At 47.8% G+C, this 16,977-nt stretch overlaps 1 protein-coding gene across 1 annotated transcript in view; it reads left to right on the forward strand.

Moving 5' to 3' along the window:
* The window catches only part of LOC119103238 (pregnancy zone protein-like), a 66,109-nt gene that overhangs the window by 27,981 nt on the left and 21,151 nt on the right, over positions 1-16,977 (forward strand). The window contains 8 exon segments of the mRNA XM_037226680.1: positions 2,070-2,227; positions 2,548-2,641; positions 8,551-8,772; positions 11,012-11,112; positions 12,459-12,564; positions 14,671-14,928; positions 15,362-15,491; positions 15,992-16,216. Of these exon segments, the coding sequence (XP_037082575.1) occupies positions 2,070-2,227; positions 2,548-2,641; positions 8,551-8,772; positions 11,012-11,112; positions 12,459-12,564; positions 14,671-14,928; positions 15,362-15,491; positions 15,992-16,216 (1,294 nt within the window).

Below are 16,977 nucleotides of genomic sequence, written 5' to 3' on the forward strand. Positions count from 1 at the left end.
CGTGTGCGTGTGCGTGCGTGGGGTGTATGGGTGTGTGGAAGTGTGCGTGGACCAGTGTGGCTGGTGCAGTTGGAGACCTGACTTTCAGGCGCGGGGCTAATATGTGGGGGGGGGGGGGAGGGGCTGAGCCAAAGACGCTCCTTATATACACAAAGTGCCAGCCGTGATTACCCTCTCGCCTGTCGGTTACGGGCTGAGCCAGAAATAAACGGAGCGGACCACATCTTTCTTTTCGCCCACTTATATCTGTTAGAATTCTTTCGTGTTGAATCCATAGCGTTGCCCCAACAAACTATTGTCGGAGTGTTCTGAGCGATTTCCTCGCATTGTGATGTTATAAACGTGGCCACTTAAAAATATCAGATCCTGTTCCTGTTTATACCTATTGGTTTTTGCATTGGTTTTTGGTTGTGATGGGCTAAGTGATATAGATGATGTTAGCTCAGCGAGCTAATGCGGCTATCGATATCGCCGATTGCTGTATACAATAAAACCCATCGCACCTGAGGCCCATAGTGTTGAAGCTAAGTCAAATGCTAAATTAGAAGATCAGACATCCCCAGATAACAATTGCCACTCTAGTTAAAACAGTGATATTGGCTAGATACTTTCGATAGATGAAACTCTTAGCTGAGACATGCGTTTACATGCGTTACATTACACGTGCGTTACGTGCCGTTACATGCGTCGCAGCCCAAAAGTACATACAGTTTCAGAACAATTCACATAATGTGATTAATTTCTAAATGCCACACAAGCCGCGCAAGTTTCCACACTTTTGTTGTGCTCGCGTAGATATGACTGCACAAAGCCTGGTTAATGATCTATGCGAGGCATGCCCATATAGTGGAGCAAAATATCATGCATTAGGTATTAGTCATTTTGTCGCTTACATGACTTATGTTGCTGAAACATGGATGAGATCAGCATGTATATGTGCTCGATCAGCGTACAGAGGCGTAGACTTCCGCGCGGAAGCAGCGGTCTTCAAAGGCCGCGTGTTCTGAGTGATTACGTTAATATGCACGTTCGGTTTCTACCGGTCCATAGCAAATATATACCAAGTTTGAGCTTGAAAGTTCAGAAGTCTTCGCGGGGTTGGTGGATTCTATAGACTTTATCTGGCACTGAAGTTCAGCTTCTGCTGATATGTAACTAAGGCCAGAAAGCTGGACGTCCCAAATACAGGGTTAAGAGCGCAGACGCCCCTGCGCGACCGGAACAATAATGCTTGATGCTCCCTGCCAGACATAATGCCATAACAAAACATGTCGTCGAGTGGGATGGCTTTTAAGCAATCGTGAAATTACAGGTGTAAGCGATGTTCGGTCTTCAGCCATGTGTCACCTGTAGGACTGGGAGAGCTAGGAAAGTGGCAGCCACCCTACCCTCCAACAGGCAAATTTCAGGTCAGTGACATGATTTTGTGGCGTTACCGTGCAGTAGTGCTCGGCACAGTCCGTCCTACCCTCTGACGTCACCTGACCTTAAGCGCAGCCCCTGCTGCCGGCTGCATGCCTCGCCAGTCAGGGGCACATAGCGAGCGCTCAAAGCGGCTCGAAGCCGCCCCAGCCACGGATGAGTGAATCCGAAGACGTGGGTTTAACCAACAAAGGTGCTTTAGCGGATAAACAATTACTGCTTTCGCAAAACATCCCGCTGAATTTTTGGCACCTTTCACTTATCCTGGTATACTGAAGGTCTGACATTTGTTTTCATAAGTACATGCAAACTAAAAACATTGCTAACATCCATACTAATTGCAGAAAAACAAAGAGCTTATGGCCTATTTAGCTTACACTTTCAAGGATGTGAAGGCTATCGATATCTTTACTCAAATACTTCAGTCAAACATGCTAAAAGCGTGCCACATTTGGCAATTTAGTTCGGTTGCTTCCAGCTTGGCTCAAAACGCTTTATCCCTCGGATAGGCCATGCAGTCACTGCAGGATTAGCATGCAAGGCTGCTCAGTGCGTAACAATCTGTCGGTAGATCACCACGGGGGATCTCCTGTACCGTCTGGCTGGTGGCCCGAAAGCCTGTCTATTCCCCGTCTCGTTGTTTGCAGGGTGAATGGAACATACACGTGGCGACAAGCGGCGGGCGTAAGGTGAAAAAGACATTCAAGGTCAAGGAGTTTGTGCTGCCCAGGTTCGAGGTCAACATCCAGGGTCCCCCATTCATTCTGGGTGACGCCGAAGAAGTGACGTTGAAGGTGTGCGGAAGGTGGGTGCCAAAGTGTTATGTTCCGAGATGTATTGTGGACGCCGCTGACGGGTGGATATTCGCGTCACGCGTGCTCGCTTACCCCTTGTGATTACTGTGCCGATGACCCACTGACACGGTTGCTGATCCATACCGCACTAGTGTGAGGTGTATGTGTGGTGACATGGGTGCCTACGTTTACAAACATCCAAAATGGCGATTATTTCGTTCTACGACTGTGCTGTCTGTAGATACATGCCTTTGTTAGTCCCTGAACTGCAAGTGCCTTTCGGAAGTTATGCACTTTAGGTTCGATGTAAAACTACTGCAACCAATTCTAGGTACACCTACGGCAAGCCGGTGCAAGGAAAGGCAACGATTCGTGTCACATCTGACTTGCATTACTCCCAAAGCAAGCATATCAAGGACGGACTCGTAAGTACAAGTGTGCACCTAGCACTAAATGTGAACTCATTGATAACTTTCGAAGCCCTTTGCCTTGTCCACCTCTTTAAGCTAATGGGGATCCCCAAGAAGGCATTCGGAATCCCTAAGAAAATCTTTTGGATCCGCAGGAACATCTTGGGATCAGAAACATCTTGCTACAAAGGATCGCCAAGGAGGTCTCGGCAATATTGTTTGGGATGGGTGGCAGGCTCTTTTAAGTCATTTTCCAATGCCTGAAAGAGCTTTCTCAGCCTTCTCACCTGTTGTTGCACCCCTCGACGTGAGATAAGGCCCGATCAGTTAAAATGCATCTTGCTCGAAATTGGCAATTTGCGCAAATCTGTCATTCAGGCCGTGGGTGTCAATTTCTCGAGGTACTTGGGACCTTGAGAAATTGACACTCACGTTTCACCCCCCTTCCCGGGCAAAGTCGGCGTACGCTCTGGTTTCTGGCTATCCAAAAAAATACACATACGTACATATACATACGTATATATATATATATATATATATATATATATATATATATATATATATATGGATTCAAACTACACTTACCACATCTTTTTTAACCTTCTACGCGAAGCCACATCAATCACGTATGCAAGCCTAGCAGTTCGCATCAGTTTCGTATAAACGCACTTGTTTTGTGGAGCTCAAAGAGCGCAGTTGCATCTCGCTCTTGTGAACTGAAAGGTAAACTATGCGTACAATTTACCATTCCCTGTCTTAAACTTTTTGTGTGCATTTTTGTGCATTCACGAAAATATTGTTCACAATATGTCCGGCATTGTGTACCGTGTACATGAAGCCCCTCGACATTTAAAAACGAAAATCATTGATGAGCCATATACATTTCACTTTACATCAAGCAAAGCGTAAGCACTCCTCCAAGCATAATTTCAGAAAATGGTTCTCTACCTTTCCCCACAACGCTTTGAGACGTGTTTTCCCCTTCATAATGCCTTTCCCCGCTCGCTTCATCTCACACGACTGCGAGCCAGCTGTAATTCAGGGAGACCCTGTTCCAAGCTGGTGTGCCACTGAGGGAAAGCCACTCTAACCCGCTTCAGCTCGTATGTATGGCGAATGAAACGACCATAATATTAATGCCGCCTGCAAGCAAGTTGTTTGTAAAAGCGTTGCTAATTGGGCTCACTCTGAGATGGCAGTGACCAAGGGCGTCTTGGAATCTTCAACCTTCGCTCAGAATGGAATAGTAGAAGAGTGACATAGCATGGCTTTGACAGCGCGAGGTCTCAAACTTTAGAACAAACCCCCGAGGCCCGGCGTTGCAGTCTCCGTAGGCCCCGCGGCGTCGGTCTCTGCCTATATTGGGCGGCAGCCAGTGAGCGGACGAAAAACGGCATTGTATCAGAAAGAAGTACTTTTGAACGCTTTAAGATGCCAATTCGAACTTTCAGAAGGTAATTGGGAGCAGGTTTCACCTGTGCAACTTATATATTTATGATAGGAACGTATGAGCATCCACACAACTGCAAATCGGCGACGGAATTTGATGGAGGAATGAGACAAATAAGCATAGAACCGCTTTTTCTTGTTCCTTAAGTTTTTTATCACCTCAGAAGACATTCTCAACACTTGACATGTAAAACTGACGCCCTGGTCTAATTTTTGACCGGCACAAATTCATTTAGAAAGACTTTCGGGAGCATTATTTCACAGCGGCTGTTCTCGAGCGTCAGGTGCCCGCCATCCGTTGTTGTCCTACTAACACCGCTCGGTTGCATGGAAACTGCAACTGTGGCCAGTGGTTTTCTTCCTTCTAGTACTACGAGTACGCAAGCTCAGAGTTCTTTTTAAAATTGTTCCACATGTTTTCTCGGATCAAGGATGCACGCAGGGGTAAGACGTTGTAGAATAGGACGTGGGCGGAGCCAACAAAGCTGACCTAACCTACGCTAAAATTCTGATTTTTCTCTGGACATCGGCTAGTTTAATTTCCGGTCCTAATATCAAGATTAAGCTGAAATAAATATTTGATCGGTTCCAACCTTTTTATGTTGTTGATGTTTGATGTCTCTTGATGCGTTTAGCGCCTACTATACCGGCAGCTTAGACACCAGCTGTATTTCATTGGCCCAGTGTTTCCTTTTTCGCTTATGTGCATTGGGGGCGATGGGTTCAGTATAGTATTGAAGGGGATTAAAGGGAATGTTTGCCATTTGTATGGGGTTTTTGAACCGAAAGAGCAATTTTGAAGATCATTTGGTGCAGTTACAGCCCTTACCTTCCTAAAGGGAATGCTCCAAAGTTGAGATATTGAAGCATGCATCAGATATGATGAAATAGGCTCACTTATAGTAATATGCATACTATTTAGTGAGAAGGACTGCTTTAGACATCACAATTTCTCCGTTCAGTAAATATACTCCTAAATGCGTCATTGTTACTCCTTTTAAAGGCAGTGTTCCACGTTTGAAGATATCTGAGGAGGCATGGGATATAATGAAAACAAGCTCAGCTATGACTGTTAGTGTATCTTTAAGAAGAAAAGACTGCTCTAGACAACACCATTTTTGTCCTGTTTAGTAAATATGCTCGATATGTCATTGTTTAAATATGTCTTTTTACCTTGCACAGCGTTGATTGAGACCCCATTGACGGTCGTTACCGTGGAAATCGTGCTCACGAACGCCAGATATGAACGACTCGACCATTATATATTTTTGGCCTTGATCACCGCATGGCCTATGGAATAGCAGGATTTAAATAACGTTGTTATGACGTCATGAATGCGACGTTGACATTGACATATTTTACCCGAAATAGTCCCTCCATCCTCGCGAGCGTGCAGCTCAGAAACTAAGGGGCTCAATTTTTAAGATGGGCAGGGCTGTTAACTGCACAAAACGCTGTTCAAAATGATTAATTTAGTTCAAAACCTGACAAAATGTGGAACAGTCCCTTCAAAACTTTAAACTTTCAAGTGTGTGGGATACACGCCCGTCCGAAGATGTGCAGACTGTTTTGTGCATATTACTTCAAGGCCACTCAGGTATGCATGCATGCAACAATAACATCATTCAAATTTTGCCATATCACAGGTCTTGATACGTTTAAGGCTGATAACAATATTTTTGTAGAACCATCCAGATCTGACGTCCAGGAGCACGATTTACAGTTCTGACAGACGTCAGTGTGCTCCCATTCAGTAATGAGCAAGCTGTGCCAGTTCCAACCATGAGTCGCGTTCTTTGCTGCGTAATGTAAGAAATTATGCATGGTCGCTGGCTATTACGGAAATGATGTTTCTGATTGAATAACTTGAGAATGCCGCCAAAACCAAGTATGTAAACGCAAGTATACGTTTTAAACTCTCTTGTAACTGTGCAGAAACGCTACGAGGGAGGCCCAAAACATGAGCGCATAACCATATTTGGCTTAGCGAACATCTTCCGCTCCGCTTCTGCCGTCTTTTGGCGGGTTGGAGTTCTTTATGTGAGTGCTAGAGTGGCAATCTTGCACAGCTACTTGACACCATCTCAACGTCATGCAAACTTTCCATGACGTAATCAAATAATGACGCATGGAGAGGCATATCTACGAAAGCGGGAAATGTTGTCATCTAGAGCAGTCTTTTTCACTTAAAAACATGTCAATAGGTTTAAGTGAGTTGATTGCATCATATCTAATACTTGCTTTAATATCTTGAGATGTGAAACATTCCCTTAAAATCAGCATTGTGGCCAGGGTGGCTCAGGAAATCCGAAATGACACAATGTGATACCCCTGGACGAACGTCCTTTGCATTTTTGACGTTCATTTTCGACCTCATTTTGATCATTCTTATTTAATGCTTAGACAACCCCTTTCCATTTTCCGCGCAAGAATCCCAGGGGATAGGAGCCTAAGTGCACTTAAGGGTCGTTAAGGGTCGTTAAGGGTCGTCCAACCCTCATTGAACATTATCATATCCACTTTTACTGACAGACCTCCCCAACAAAAGGCTCTCTAGCATTCGGTTTCTAATCTCTATTCCTGTCCGTCAAATGTTGCCGTGTCCGACTCGGGCCTATTGCGAACATGGGACCATCTGTCAGACACTGTGGTCTCCTGACCGACACGACATATTGTTACAAGGGTCCCGCTCCCGACCAAGGCGACTCGCCGCCACCGGACTTGTCTTTACTTGGTAAATGGGCCCCAGCGCTTAGACCAACATGAGTCCGACTGTTGGCTGTTGTTAGTCTCGGACCGAAATAGACGCCCGTATTGGCCTTGGGTGTTCCCAAACGGTGTAAGGGCTTCTCCGACGGAAATTTGAGGGTCCATGATAATGCCGTAAATGGATCTGCCCTATAGACCGGTGTCCTTAGTGTGACCTACAGCCAGCCACTTGTACCTTCTAATCCGGCACTTGATCGAAGACCCCTCTGCGAGGCTCCTTCGAACACTGCCCTAGGCCGGTTCTGGATTCCTTACCATACATGACCTTTGTTATGCACTGTGTTCTCAAAATCGACACACGACACAGTGGCCCCGACCGATGTAAGTCGCAGGCCCTGGCCTTGTCCCTGCTTGGGAAATGCCCGCTGAATTTCAGACCTGACGCTTGAGTAAGTTGGTGGCGAACCCGTCACGTGTCAGGGTCGTTAAGCCTCCACCAAAGGGGCGCATTTTCGCAAAATAGACTGGGGAGCTGAGCGGGGAAACCCTAGCCTTAAATACACAAAAATCGGTTTCGCCCCAGGTTTGATCTACTTTCCTCTCGCCGAAATGGAGTTTGGATTTATACCCAATTGAATAAAAACATACAGCACTGGCCTAATACGTTTCCTCGCTTTACCTCGGCGGCAGATATTCTCGTTGGGCACCATCATCATTTTGTTCAGCAGCGACCACCGAAATCACGCTTCGGTAATCGATGCAGGGCCGACGTTACGTGGCTGCAGATGTTGTTGGGGCATTTACGGCTTTCGGAGTAAATAGAGTAAGCTGGCGTGCGCGACCATTAAAGGCTGCCTCGGAAATCCCCGGCTGGTAGCCGTAAGGCGGGCTGCGGGCTGCAACATCGCACTCGTGTAAAGCGTGTTTGACAGGGCTGGCGCTGTTTTGGAGGTTATTTGGAGGTTAAATGGAGGTCAGCGTGTTTCAGCGGTTCTTTTGCTGCTGCCGGCTAAACATTTGCTCACAATTTTCTGTGCCAACGTTTGACCGGTGTGTTGTAATTTCCAGTAACACATGGTACCGTATCGACAAAAGAACGTAACTTTCTGCAGCCAGACATTTTCCTTGCTCTTTTTGCATGTAAAACAGTTAGCTTCTACTAAAATACAGGTAATTTGGACTCCGTATTTGCAATGCCCTGCCAGTGCTTTGGCTCCAGAAGGTGGGACGGGGCAAACTCACCTGGAAAGGGGGGGGGGGGGGGGGGGGGGGGATCGGACAGCGAGGGGCAGTAGCGCACCGAAAATAATACAAATGGATACCCGTGCCTCAGACTGTTCAGGAAGTTCAGAAATGCCATCTTTCCATCATTTTTAGGCAGGACATGCTGATCATGTGTTTGAAAAAATCCCATTTTCACTGACAAGCACGTAACCAATGAGCTTTTTCAACGTTGGCAATCAGTGTTCTTCAACTTCAGCAATCAGTGCTTTTAACCGTTAGCAGTGTTTTTCAACGTTAGCAATCCATCTTTTTCGAAACGGCTGGTACCTTACGCCGCTAAATGAATTCATAACGTGGTACTTCTTATTTGTTTCTGTTGTAATGCCGGAGGATATGCATGGATGCCACAATATGCACTGCATACCTGCACTGCCATACAATCTTCGTTTGTCACCTGTCGAAACCGTGACGCAGGCGGAAACGTCTCCCAAACGGCCGCCGACTGGCGCGGCTCCGTCTGAACACAGTACACAATTCGGCAGATTTCCGAGGACGACTGTCCCGTGTTCCATATCAGTAGCAGAGACCTCGGCTTCGGATCCAAAACCCGCAGTTTCAAGGTCACCGCCGAAGTAACAGAGGACGGCACTGACGTCACGATTAACAGCACCAAAACGTTCACCGTTGAGTACCAAGAGCTGAAGTTGGACACTGAAAACCAGAGAAGCAAATATTTCAAGCCAGGACTTCCCTTCGCCGATCAGGTACGTGCCAAACGGGCTAAGCGCCAATTTGTTGGAAGGCATCGGGGTCGTGGCGTAAAGGAAGTGTGGATTCTCGCTGATTTGTGTTTGGGAGAAATGCAAAGAGGCATCATCCGCGTGGAAAATGGCATTTCTGTATTTTGCCTGAAGGCAGCGAGCAGAGATAGATTTGACTCTGAAGGACTTGCGCGACGCGAACAATTGGTCCCGGTCGCTAAGCTTCTAGCTGAGACGAGCCATGCAAATGTAGGTGGTGACGCATTTAGTTTTGTGTTTCGCAAGACAAGCATGCTGGATGTTGATAAATAAGGATTGGAGATGATCAATTACACAAGCGTTACAGTCTCTTTCCCGTTCAACGCTCATTGACGTTGGTGCGTGAGATATAACACCTGAATTTAGGGTGCGTGTTTGTGGGCCCGCGTAGTTTCTTAGAAAGGATTTCGTTGTCGGTGAGATGAGAGCAAATTCTTTTGAAGGCCAGCTTCTTCGGAATTTGGAATGAGCATGATAAAAAATGGTTAGTCAGAAATAACACTTTTATTTTAAATTCTTTTTTTTTACATTTCTCCTAATATCCCCTCTGTTTTCAAACGCAACGTGCTCGTAACGTGCAAATGCCTGATAGAGTACCATGGGACTACTTGCAGAATTGCACTATTGGTGCTTTTATCTGGTTGTGAGGTGGCGACCCCTGAAGCCTGCATTACATTCGGACACGGCATGGTGATCAGATACCGCAAGTGTATCAATGCTGACGTGAAGCACGTTGGGTCTCCTGCTAATCACAAGTATTTCAGTGGCCAACGTGGGATCTGGCGACTTTACGCTGGGTCAGCTCCTCCCCTCCTGGGGATTGTGTAGATCAACGTACGCTAAACACCGCAGCAGCCAAACTCTCATGCGCACGGATGCACCAGCCTGGAGGAATCCTACTAAGCGTGCTGCACCACCCAAAGATAACAGAGCTTGTCTGTCGGTACACCAAGTATGTGTGTCCTGGTGCTCTGCTGCCGAGTGGCTGCGTCAAGTGTAGCTGGATGTGCCTGGCTCTATTTCTAACTCCGTTGTGTCAAGTGTAGCTAGAGATACTTGGCTCCGTTTCTTACTCCGCTGTGTCAAGTGTAGCTGAAGGTGCTTGGCCCGTTCCCTAATATAGCTGTGTCAAGTGTAGCTGGAGGTGCTTGGTTCCGTCTTTAACTCAACTGTGTCGAGTGTAGCTGGAGGCGCTTGGCTCCGTCTCTAACTCAGCTGTAACGAGTGTAGCTAGAGATGCGTGGCCTCGTTTCTAAGTTAGCTGCGTCAAGTGTAGCTAAAGGTGCCTGGCTTCGTCACTAACGCAGCTGTGTCAACTGTAGCTAGAGGTGCTTGACTCCGTTTCTAACTCGGCTGTGTCAAGTGTAGCTAGAGATGCTTGGCTCCTTCTCCAACATCGCTGCGTCAAGTGTAGCTGGAGGTGCTTAGCTCCATCTCTAACTCAGCTGTGTCGAGTGTAGCTGGGGGTGCTTGGCTCCGTCTTTAACTCAGCTGTGTCGAGTGTAGCTGGAGGTGAGTAGCTCCATCTTTAACTCAGCTGTGACGAGTGTAGCTGGAGGTGCTTGGCTCCGTCTTTAACTCAGCTGTGTTGAGTGTAGCTGGAGCTGCTTGGCTCCGTCTTTAACTCAGCTGTGCCAAGTGTAGCTGGAGGTGCTCGGCTCCGTCTTTAACTCAGCTGTGTCAAGTGTAGCTGGAGGTGCTTGGCTCCGTCTTTAACTCAGCTGTGTCGAGTGTAGCTGGAGCTGCTTGGCTCCGTCTTTAACTCAGCTGTGTCGAGTGTAGCTGGAGGTGCTTGGCTCCGTCCTTAACTCAGCTGTGTCGAGTGTAGCTGGAGATGCTTGGCTCCGTCTTTAACTCAGCTGTGTCGAGTGTAGCTGGAGGTGCTTGGCTCCGTCCTTAACTCAGCTGTGTCGAGTGTAGCTGGAGGTGCTTGGCTCCGTCTTTGACTCAACTGTGTCAAGTGTAGCTGGAGGTGCTTGGCTCCGTCTTTAACTCAGCTGTGTCGAGTGTAGCTGGAGGTGCTTGGCTCCGTCTTTAACTCAGCCGTGTCGAGTGTAGCTGGAGGTGCTTGGCTCCGTCTTTAACTCAGCTGTGTCGAGTGTAGCTGGAGGTGCTTGGCTCCGTCTTTAACTCAGCTGTGTCAAGTGTAGCTGGAGGTGCTTGGCTCCGTCTTTAACTCAGCTGCGTCCGCCGCCACATTCAGATCACGGTGCGCCACCCGGACAACACACCAGCTCCCGGTGAGCTGGTTCGGCTGTGTTTTGAGACCCACCGGACGACGACAGACCTCGGATTCGCCATGAAGTGAGTGTCTTCGGTCTTTGTTCTCACCCAATTTTATGAGATTGACCAGCAGAAATGCACTGGTGCTTTAACATTATGAGTTCTTGTGCTGAAAATAACCGAGCTTCGACGTCCCAAGAAGAACTTGGCATGTGACAATGGGCTGACGCAAAGCCAGGATCGTAGCTAGCTTAAAACCTGGCCGTCGCTGAAATAATAGTTATCTATGTAAATGGCAGACATAAGAAAGTAAACTGGTTACCCCGATCTTTGTGAAATTTGAGCTGACCGGCAGTCCTGGTCATAGGCATATTCCGATATACAGATTATAGACAACATACTTAAACACGCGCTTGGGTGGGGATAATCTAACTCCTCCCCCGAAGATTTTTTTCCAGAATGACCTCCAAACCGCGCTTCGTAGATTTGCTTTACTGCGTCTAGCTGTGGACAATTCAATAGCCGACAGTTTGTGATAACGGAATTAATGTATCATGTAAGGGTCGTTGACCTCTGACAGTTTAAATTCAAGCCATTTGTGTCAGTGAAGGCAACTCCTAGTGAATTGTTATCAACTATGTATTGTATGCGATAACAGACTGTTAACGAAATCCATACATCCTTGAGAGGGTTTATTGGACAATTAGAAATATTATTTAAGATCTTGACAAATTTCAATGACCATGTGTCAGGTTCGAATAATGTTACAGCTGTTTACGGAGCTTTTGAGCCGAGCTTGAGAGCTTGCTATTTTGTCAAAGTAATTTTCACGCTTATTCTGAATTTCTTGCTTACAGGGACACCAGCAAACCTCTTATCTGTACCTCATAAAGACAGATATCACTGGGCTAAAATGGTCCCCATCGACCTACTGTTGTTAATAGCACGCCTTTCGGCGTAGTACTTGCTGCTTTTTAACCTTCAAGACCCACAACTTCGTATGTAGTTGGTGGCCGTGGCTTTCTGAAGGTCAAATAAAGTTACTGACCTGAAATCAACACCAGGCACCTTTGCTTAAGAAATGAATCTAGGTTAAAGGTAGTTTCATGAGAATGTCTGTGGGCCCTTTTGACGCCGAGCTGGTGCTTAAATTTATTTGAACTCTCTGACTCAAAAGTTACGACCCTAAAGCCCAACACGAGTGAGTCACATATTGGTCTACCCATCCCTACTGTATATTTAGTATCCATAGATTACTTGCTCTTGGAGATGTCAAGGGTTATCTTGACACCTTCCCCGACCCGAAGCGCGTCGCTGTCATTGGCCACCCGGACGCATGTTAAACGAGTGTAGTCCCCAATGACTGGGAAGTTCCCAGTAACTCGGGAAGTGATGCTCTCTAACTCTGCACGACTGTACGTTTGCAGGTCTTCTGCCGATCCGGTCTGTCTGAACGTCACGTCTGACAGCAAAGGTGTGGTCGCGTTCACTGTGCCACCTCAAGATCAGAAAATCGAAGACATATCGATTCAGGTATTTGATAAAACGCCTAAAAATGGTGGCGTTTGTTGTGATAGCAAACGGCAAGAAACTCGGGTTAGCGAGTCTGGGGATCCGTTTTTGTATCAACATCAGCAATAGGGACTTACGCGCTCGCTGGCCCCGGCGGCGCTTGCCCCTACCTTACACTATTCATTACATCAATATCTTCGTTACTACATGCTAACACTAGACAACTTGATACAGACACATAAATATAAGTAAATCGCGTACGCGCGTTGATGTTTTTATACCATGAGACAAATGTTGTATGCGTGCGTTGCGCTAACCTAAGTGTTTAATGAAAACATTTTGTTGTGCACCTCCGCCGCAAACAAGTTGCGCGTCTGGACCGCCCGTTCTTGGGATCATGTGTTCGCTCCCGATCAACCCCATACTGAGCCATGTGAAGAGTTGGGTAAAAGGGTAAAAAATGTGCGTGGGTGGTCTAGCTCTCGCAACGTTTCGTCTCTCCTGTTTGGTTTCACGCAGTAGACTAGTGAAAGCTGAACGTTCTATGAAGAGAACAGAAACGGCAGGGGAGACGGAGTGTGTTTGCGTGCGTGCGTGCATGCGTGCATGCGTGCGTGCGTGCGTGCATGCGTGTGTGCGTGCATGCGTGTGTGCGTGCATGCGTGTTTGCGTGCGTGCGTGCATGCGTGCGTGCATGCGTGTGTGCGTGCGTGTGTGTGTTTGCGCGCGTGCGCGTGTGCGAGTACGTGTGCGTGTTCTTGTGCGTGTTTGTAAGGGCGTGTGCCTGTACGGGTGCGTGTGCGTGTGCGTGTGCGTGTGCGTGTGCGTGTGCGTGTGCATGTGTGGATGTGGTTTATTTTGCGCGCTGAGGAAGACGATTTCGTCTATTTCATCCTCCTTTCTTAGTTGTGACTGACAATGCCTTTCAGGTGTCCATAAGTTGGCATGGTGGAAATGTCTCAGATTTGTAATCGACGCACATAGCCTATTCATGGTCTAACGATTACGCAGCTTAATACACGCCCAGGTGGCCGGTTAAATGCACTTTGCTCGGGTGGGAAGCCAAATTGACGCCCTGTGATATCAAATACTAAAGAAAATAGAAACACAAAGCTCACAACTCACAGCAACTCACAAATTGAGTTGGGTGGTATACGAACTCATTTGTGTCAACAATTGATGTCCATATCAACATAGGTCATGGCATCGTGTGAAATGGGGTCAAAGAGTATCAAAAAGGAGACTGATGTCCAAACTGTCCCTAGATCTCCTCATGTGACCGCCTTCAACCTAAATTCCGGTTCTAAACAAAAGGTCACTGGCGATCATTTTAGTTCGGTGACCTTGTTTGACCTTCTGATCATGGGTATATGGAATAAAGAAGATTATTTTGATTTTGAACTTGAATTCGCTTTAAGGATTACGATAGGCGGTACGTTCCAAAAACAAAAAGGATAGAGCTGGGTCATTTAAGACCAGCGACCCACTAGCATATAAGAAGTCTATAACATATGTCTGCTGCGGTCCCTGTGTTCAAGAAATTTGAGATATGCATCAGAAACCGTTCAATAAGAAGGTTTTCCAGTAAAAAGTATGTTGGTTTGACCTCGGTCTGGAATTCGCACCTGACCCTAGGGCAATGAACTTTGTTGCTTTCCAAAATTCAATTGATTCATCACCTAAGAGACTAATTTAGAAATGCATGGCTTCTTCTAATACTGCCTTGTCGCATCAGATTGAACGACTTCTCTAGCTGTCCTTGTTGACGGCTTCGGTGTGATTTTGACCTCCATAGGTCAACGACGTTACAAGGTGCATCTAATTTGGTGAGCTAACAGATCCGCTATTCAATTGCCTGCGACTACGCAAACTTAAGTGCGGCTTTGCAGGTGCCGTTAGCCACTTACTTTGCAATAACTTTTGGGAGAGAGGGCAAATTGACCCCCACCCGCACGCGGGGTAAAAGCAACACCACTTCCCATGCCGGCGACGTGAAGTCGGAAAAAACTTAATCACTGCGAGAGCGACATTCCAACGACCGTTGACGCGTGGGCAACCACCCAGCTACCCGCGCTCACCGCGCGGGCAAACTTCCGTGGAATGTCAGCCCGGTTACTTTCGCTGCAGGCCACGATACCGCGCCTATCCGAGACCAGGTACCCGTACGGCGGAAGCAGTTGGTCTTCCGCCCGGCGCAATTGGTACCCATCAACATGGATGAAATCGCCCAGTCTCAAGTACGACATCACGGGCTGGTCCTCTGAGTCAGGAGCCTTTGTGCAGCTGCTTCGGCTGCCCCGCAAGGAGTTCACGTGCGGCGCTGAGGCCCACATTGACGTCTTCTTCACGACCCGTCTGGGATCGCAGTTCGAGCTGTTTTACCAGGTGAGCTACATTGAGAGTGTATTGTACAGACAACATTCGAAAGCTGCAAATGAAGAAGTCATGCTGCGCAGGAGGTAAAATAAGGCACTTTCCTTGTAGGTCTCTGAATGTAAAATGCCTTGATGTGATTCAAACTCGGACCTGGCTTTGGCCCGACTCTGATTCAGATTGTGATTAATTCTGCCAATCTGACTGATTCAGACTGACTTTGGATATCGTGCTCTTGATATTGGCAACAGATAAAAATGTTTTGACACCAGACGTCGTTATTTACTTGCGTTAATAGAAGCTATGCTATTTAAGAAGACAGGCTTGTACACCTGCTACTGTTTGAAGATGTGCCTTTAGCGGTCACGCTGTTGCAACTCGCGAAGCAGAACCGAGGCCTGCAGTCGGAGAAGCGTGTTGACCTTGTGTTCGCCGGGCGCGTCAGGTCACGGCCAACAGCGACATCTTGCTGGCGGACTTAGTGCCGGTGACGTTTTCCGAGGCGGTCGACGCCTCTGCACTGCAGGAGGGCAGGGTCGTTAACCTGCCCACGGTGTCCGGGTCCCATCCCGTCGGTGAGAGAGGCGTCACCGGCTGGTGCGGCTGGGTCGCCTAATCAGTGTCACGATAGACGGAGCGGTAGGAGATATGTCCCTGACACTGGGCGGTTTGTGATGCAGAGCGTGTAGCTTAGGAGCTGGCCTGAGTTGAGTGTCTTGTTAATGCACGATTTTGCTGCACTCGCGATGGAAATCGCTCTGCGCCGTTACAGCGTCACACACTGCGTCCAACACAGTCAAGCACCGCCGCATTTGAAGCGCCTGGCCCAGAACAGTACACAGTACATAACGGACATTATAGCTGAAGGAGTGGCGATGACACTACGCAGCTGATCATGCCGTGCATGACTGAGGAGTGAGAAAACTATGGCCATCTTGGAGTTTGCATGTGTCTGTACCAAGATGTCAGCCCCGTAACAGTTTGTGCGTCTGACATACTGTCATCATCCAGCTGTTACCCATGTGGCCGGTGAGCCACGGGCAGCAGGGAAACACCAACCGGTCTGCATCAACAGGTCAGGTGGCGCTCACGATCCCAGTGACGTCATCCATGTCCTCGGGCTTCCATGTTCTGGTCTACATGGTGATTGATGGCGAGGTGATCGCGGACAGCCAGTCATACGCTGCGGAGCGCTGTCTGGACAACCAGGTGTCGCTGCGCTGGTCGCCTGACCGTGTCCAGCCGCGGGACACCGTGCATCTGACGGTCACGGCAGCTCCCCGCTCCCTTTGTGGACTCGGTGAGTGGTGCGTACTCTCCGTCCACGGAGTGATAGCTTTCTTACAGTGAGTGGTAGGTGCACTCCACCCATGGGAAGACAGTCAGCTCTCAGCGAGTTGTGGGTACTCTCCGACAACGGGTTGACAATCTTCTTGCAGTGAGTGGTGGGTACACTCCGTCCATAAAGTGACAGCCGGTCTTGGGGGGGGGGGGGATGGGGGGGGAGGGGGGGAACTCTCCGTTTACGGCGTGATAGTCGGTTCTTGGTGAGTGGTGGACACGCACCATCCACGGGATAATTTATCGTCAGCGTCCGCCCGTGTCACCCTTCTCAACATTTGTCTGAGCCAATACTTTACCTAAAGCCAAGCTCATCAACGGCTGGCTGCTCTCAGTGTGCATTGTGTGCTTACGTCATTGGTGTGATCGTGCAAAGTCCGAAACTACTTCAGTCCCAGCGTCTGCGAAGTTTCCGTCCTCTTTGTTATGTTGTGTCACTGCTATAGTGCATGCCGTTCTATGAGAGGTTATGTAGTGACTACGTCATTTTCTAAGTGCATTTGCGAGGGACATGATGCATTTATATAAGCCAGCCCTGTGGGCCTTGTTCCTGGTTGAATAATTAGAAAGGGGAGATAACACAAATTAGGAGTAAATTCAAAATTGACTGCCGATCCCTCTTGATACTTGCTTTTCTTCAAACAGCGAGCCACAGCTGTTTTTAACCTAAGAATTTTGTTAGGATCGGCAGGCGACTTCCAATTTTACTACTGAAATTCC

Source organism: Pollicipes pollicipes, unplaced genomic scaffold (genome assembly GCF_011947565.3).
Source record: "Pollicipes pollicipes isolate AB1234 unplaced genomic scaffold, Ppol_2.1 Scaffold_5724;HRSCAF=6776_pilon_pilon_pilon, whole genome shotgun sequence".
In the NCBI taxonomy this organism is placed as follows: domain Eukaryota; kingdom Metazoa; phylum Arthropoda; class Thecostraca; order Pollicipedomorpha; family Pollicipedidae; genus Pollicipes; species Pollicipes pollicipes.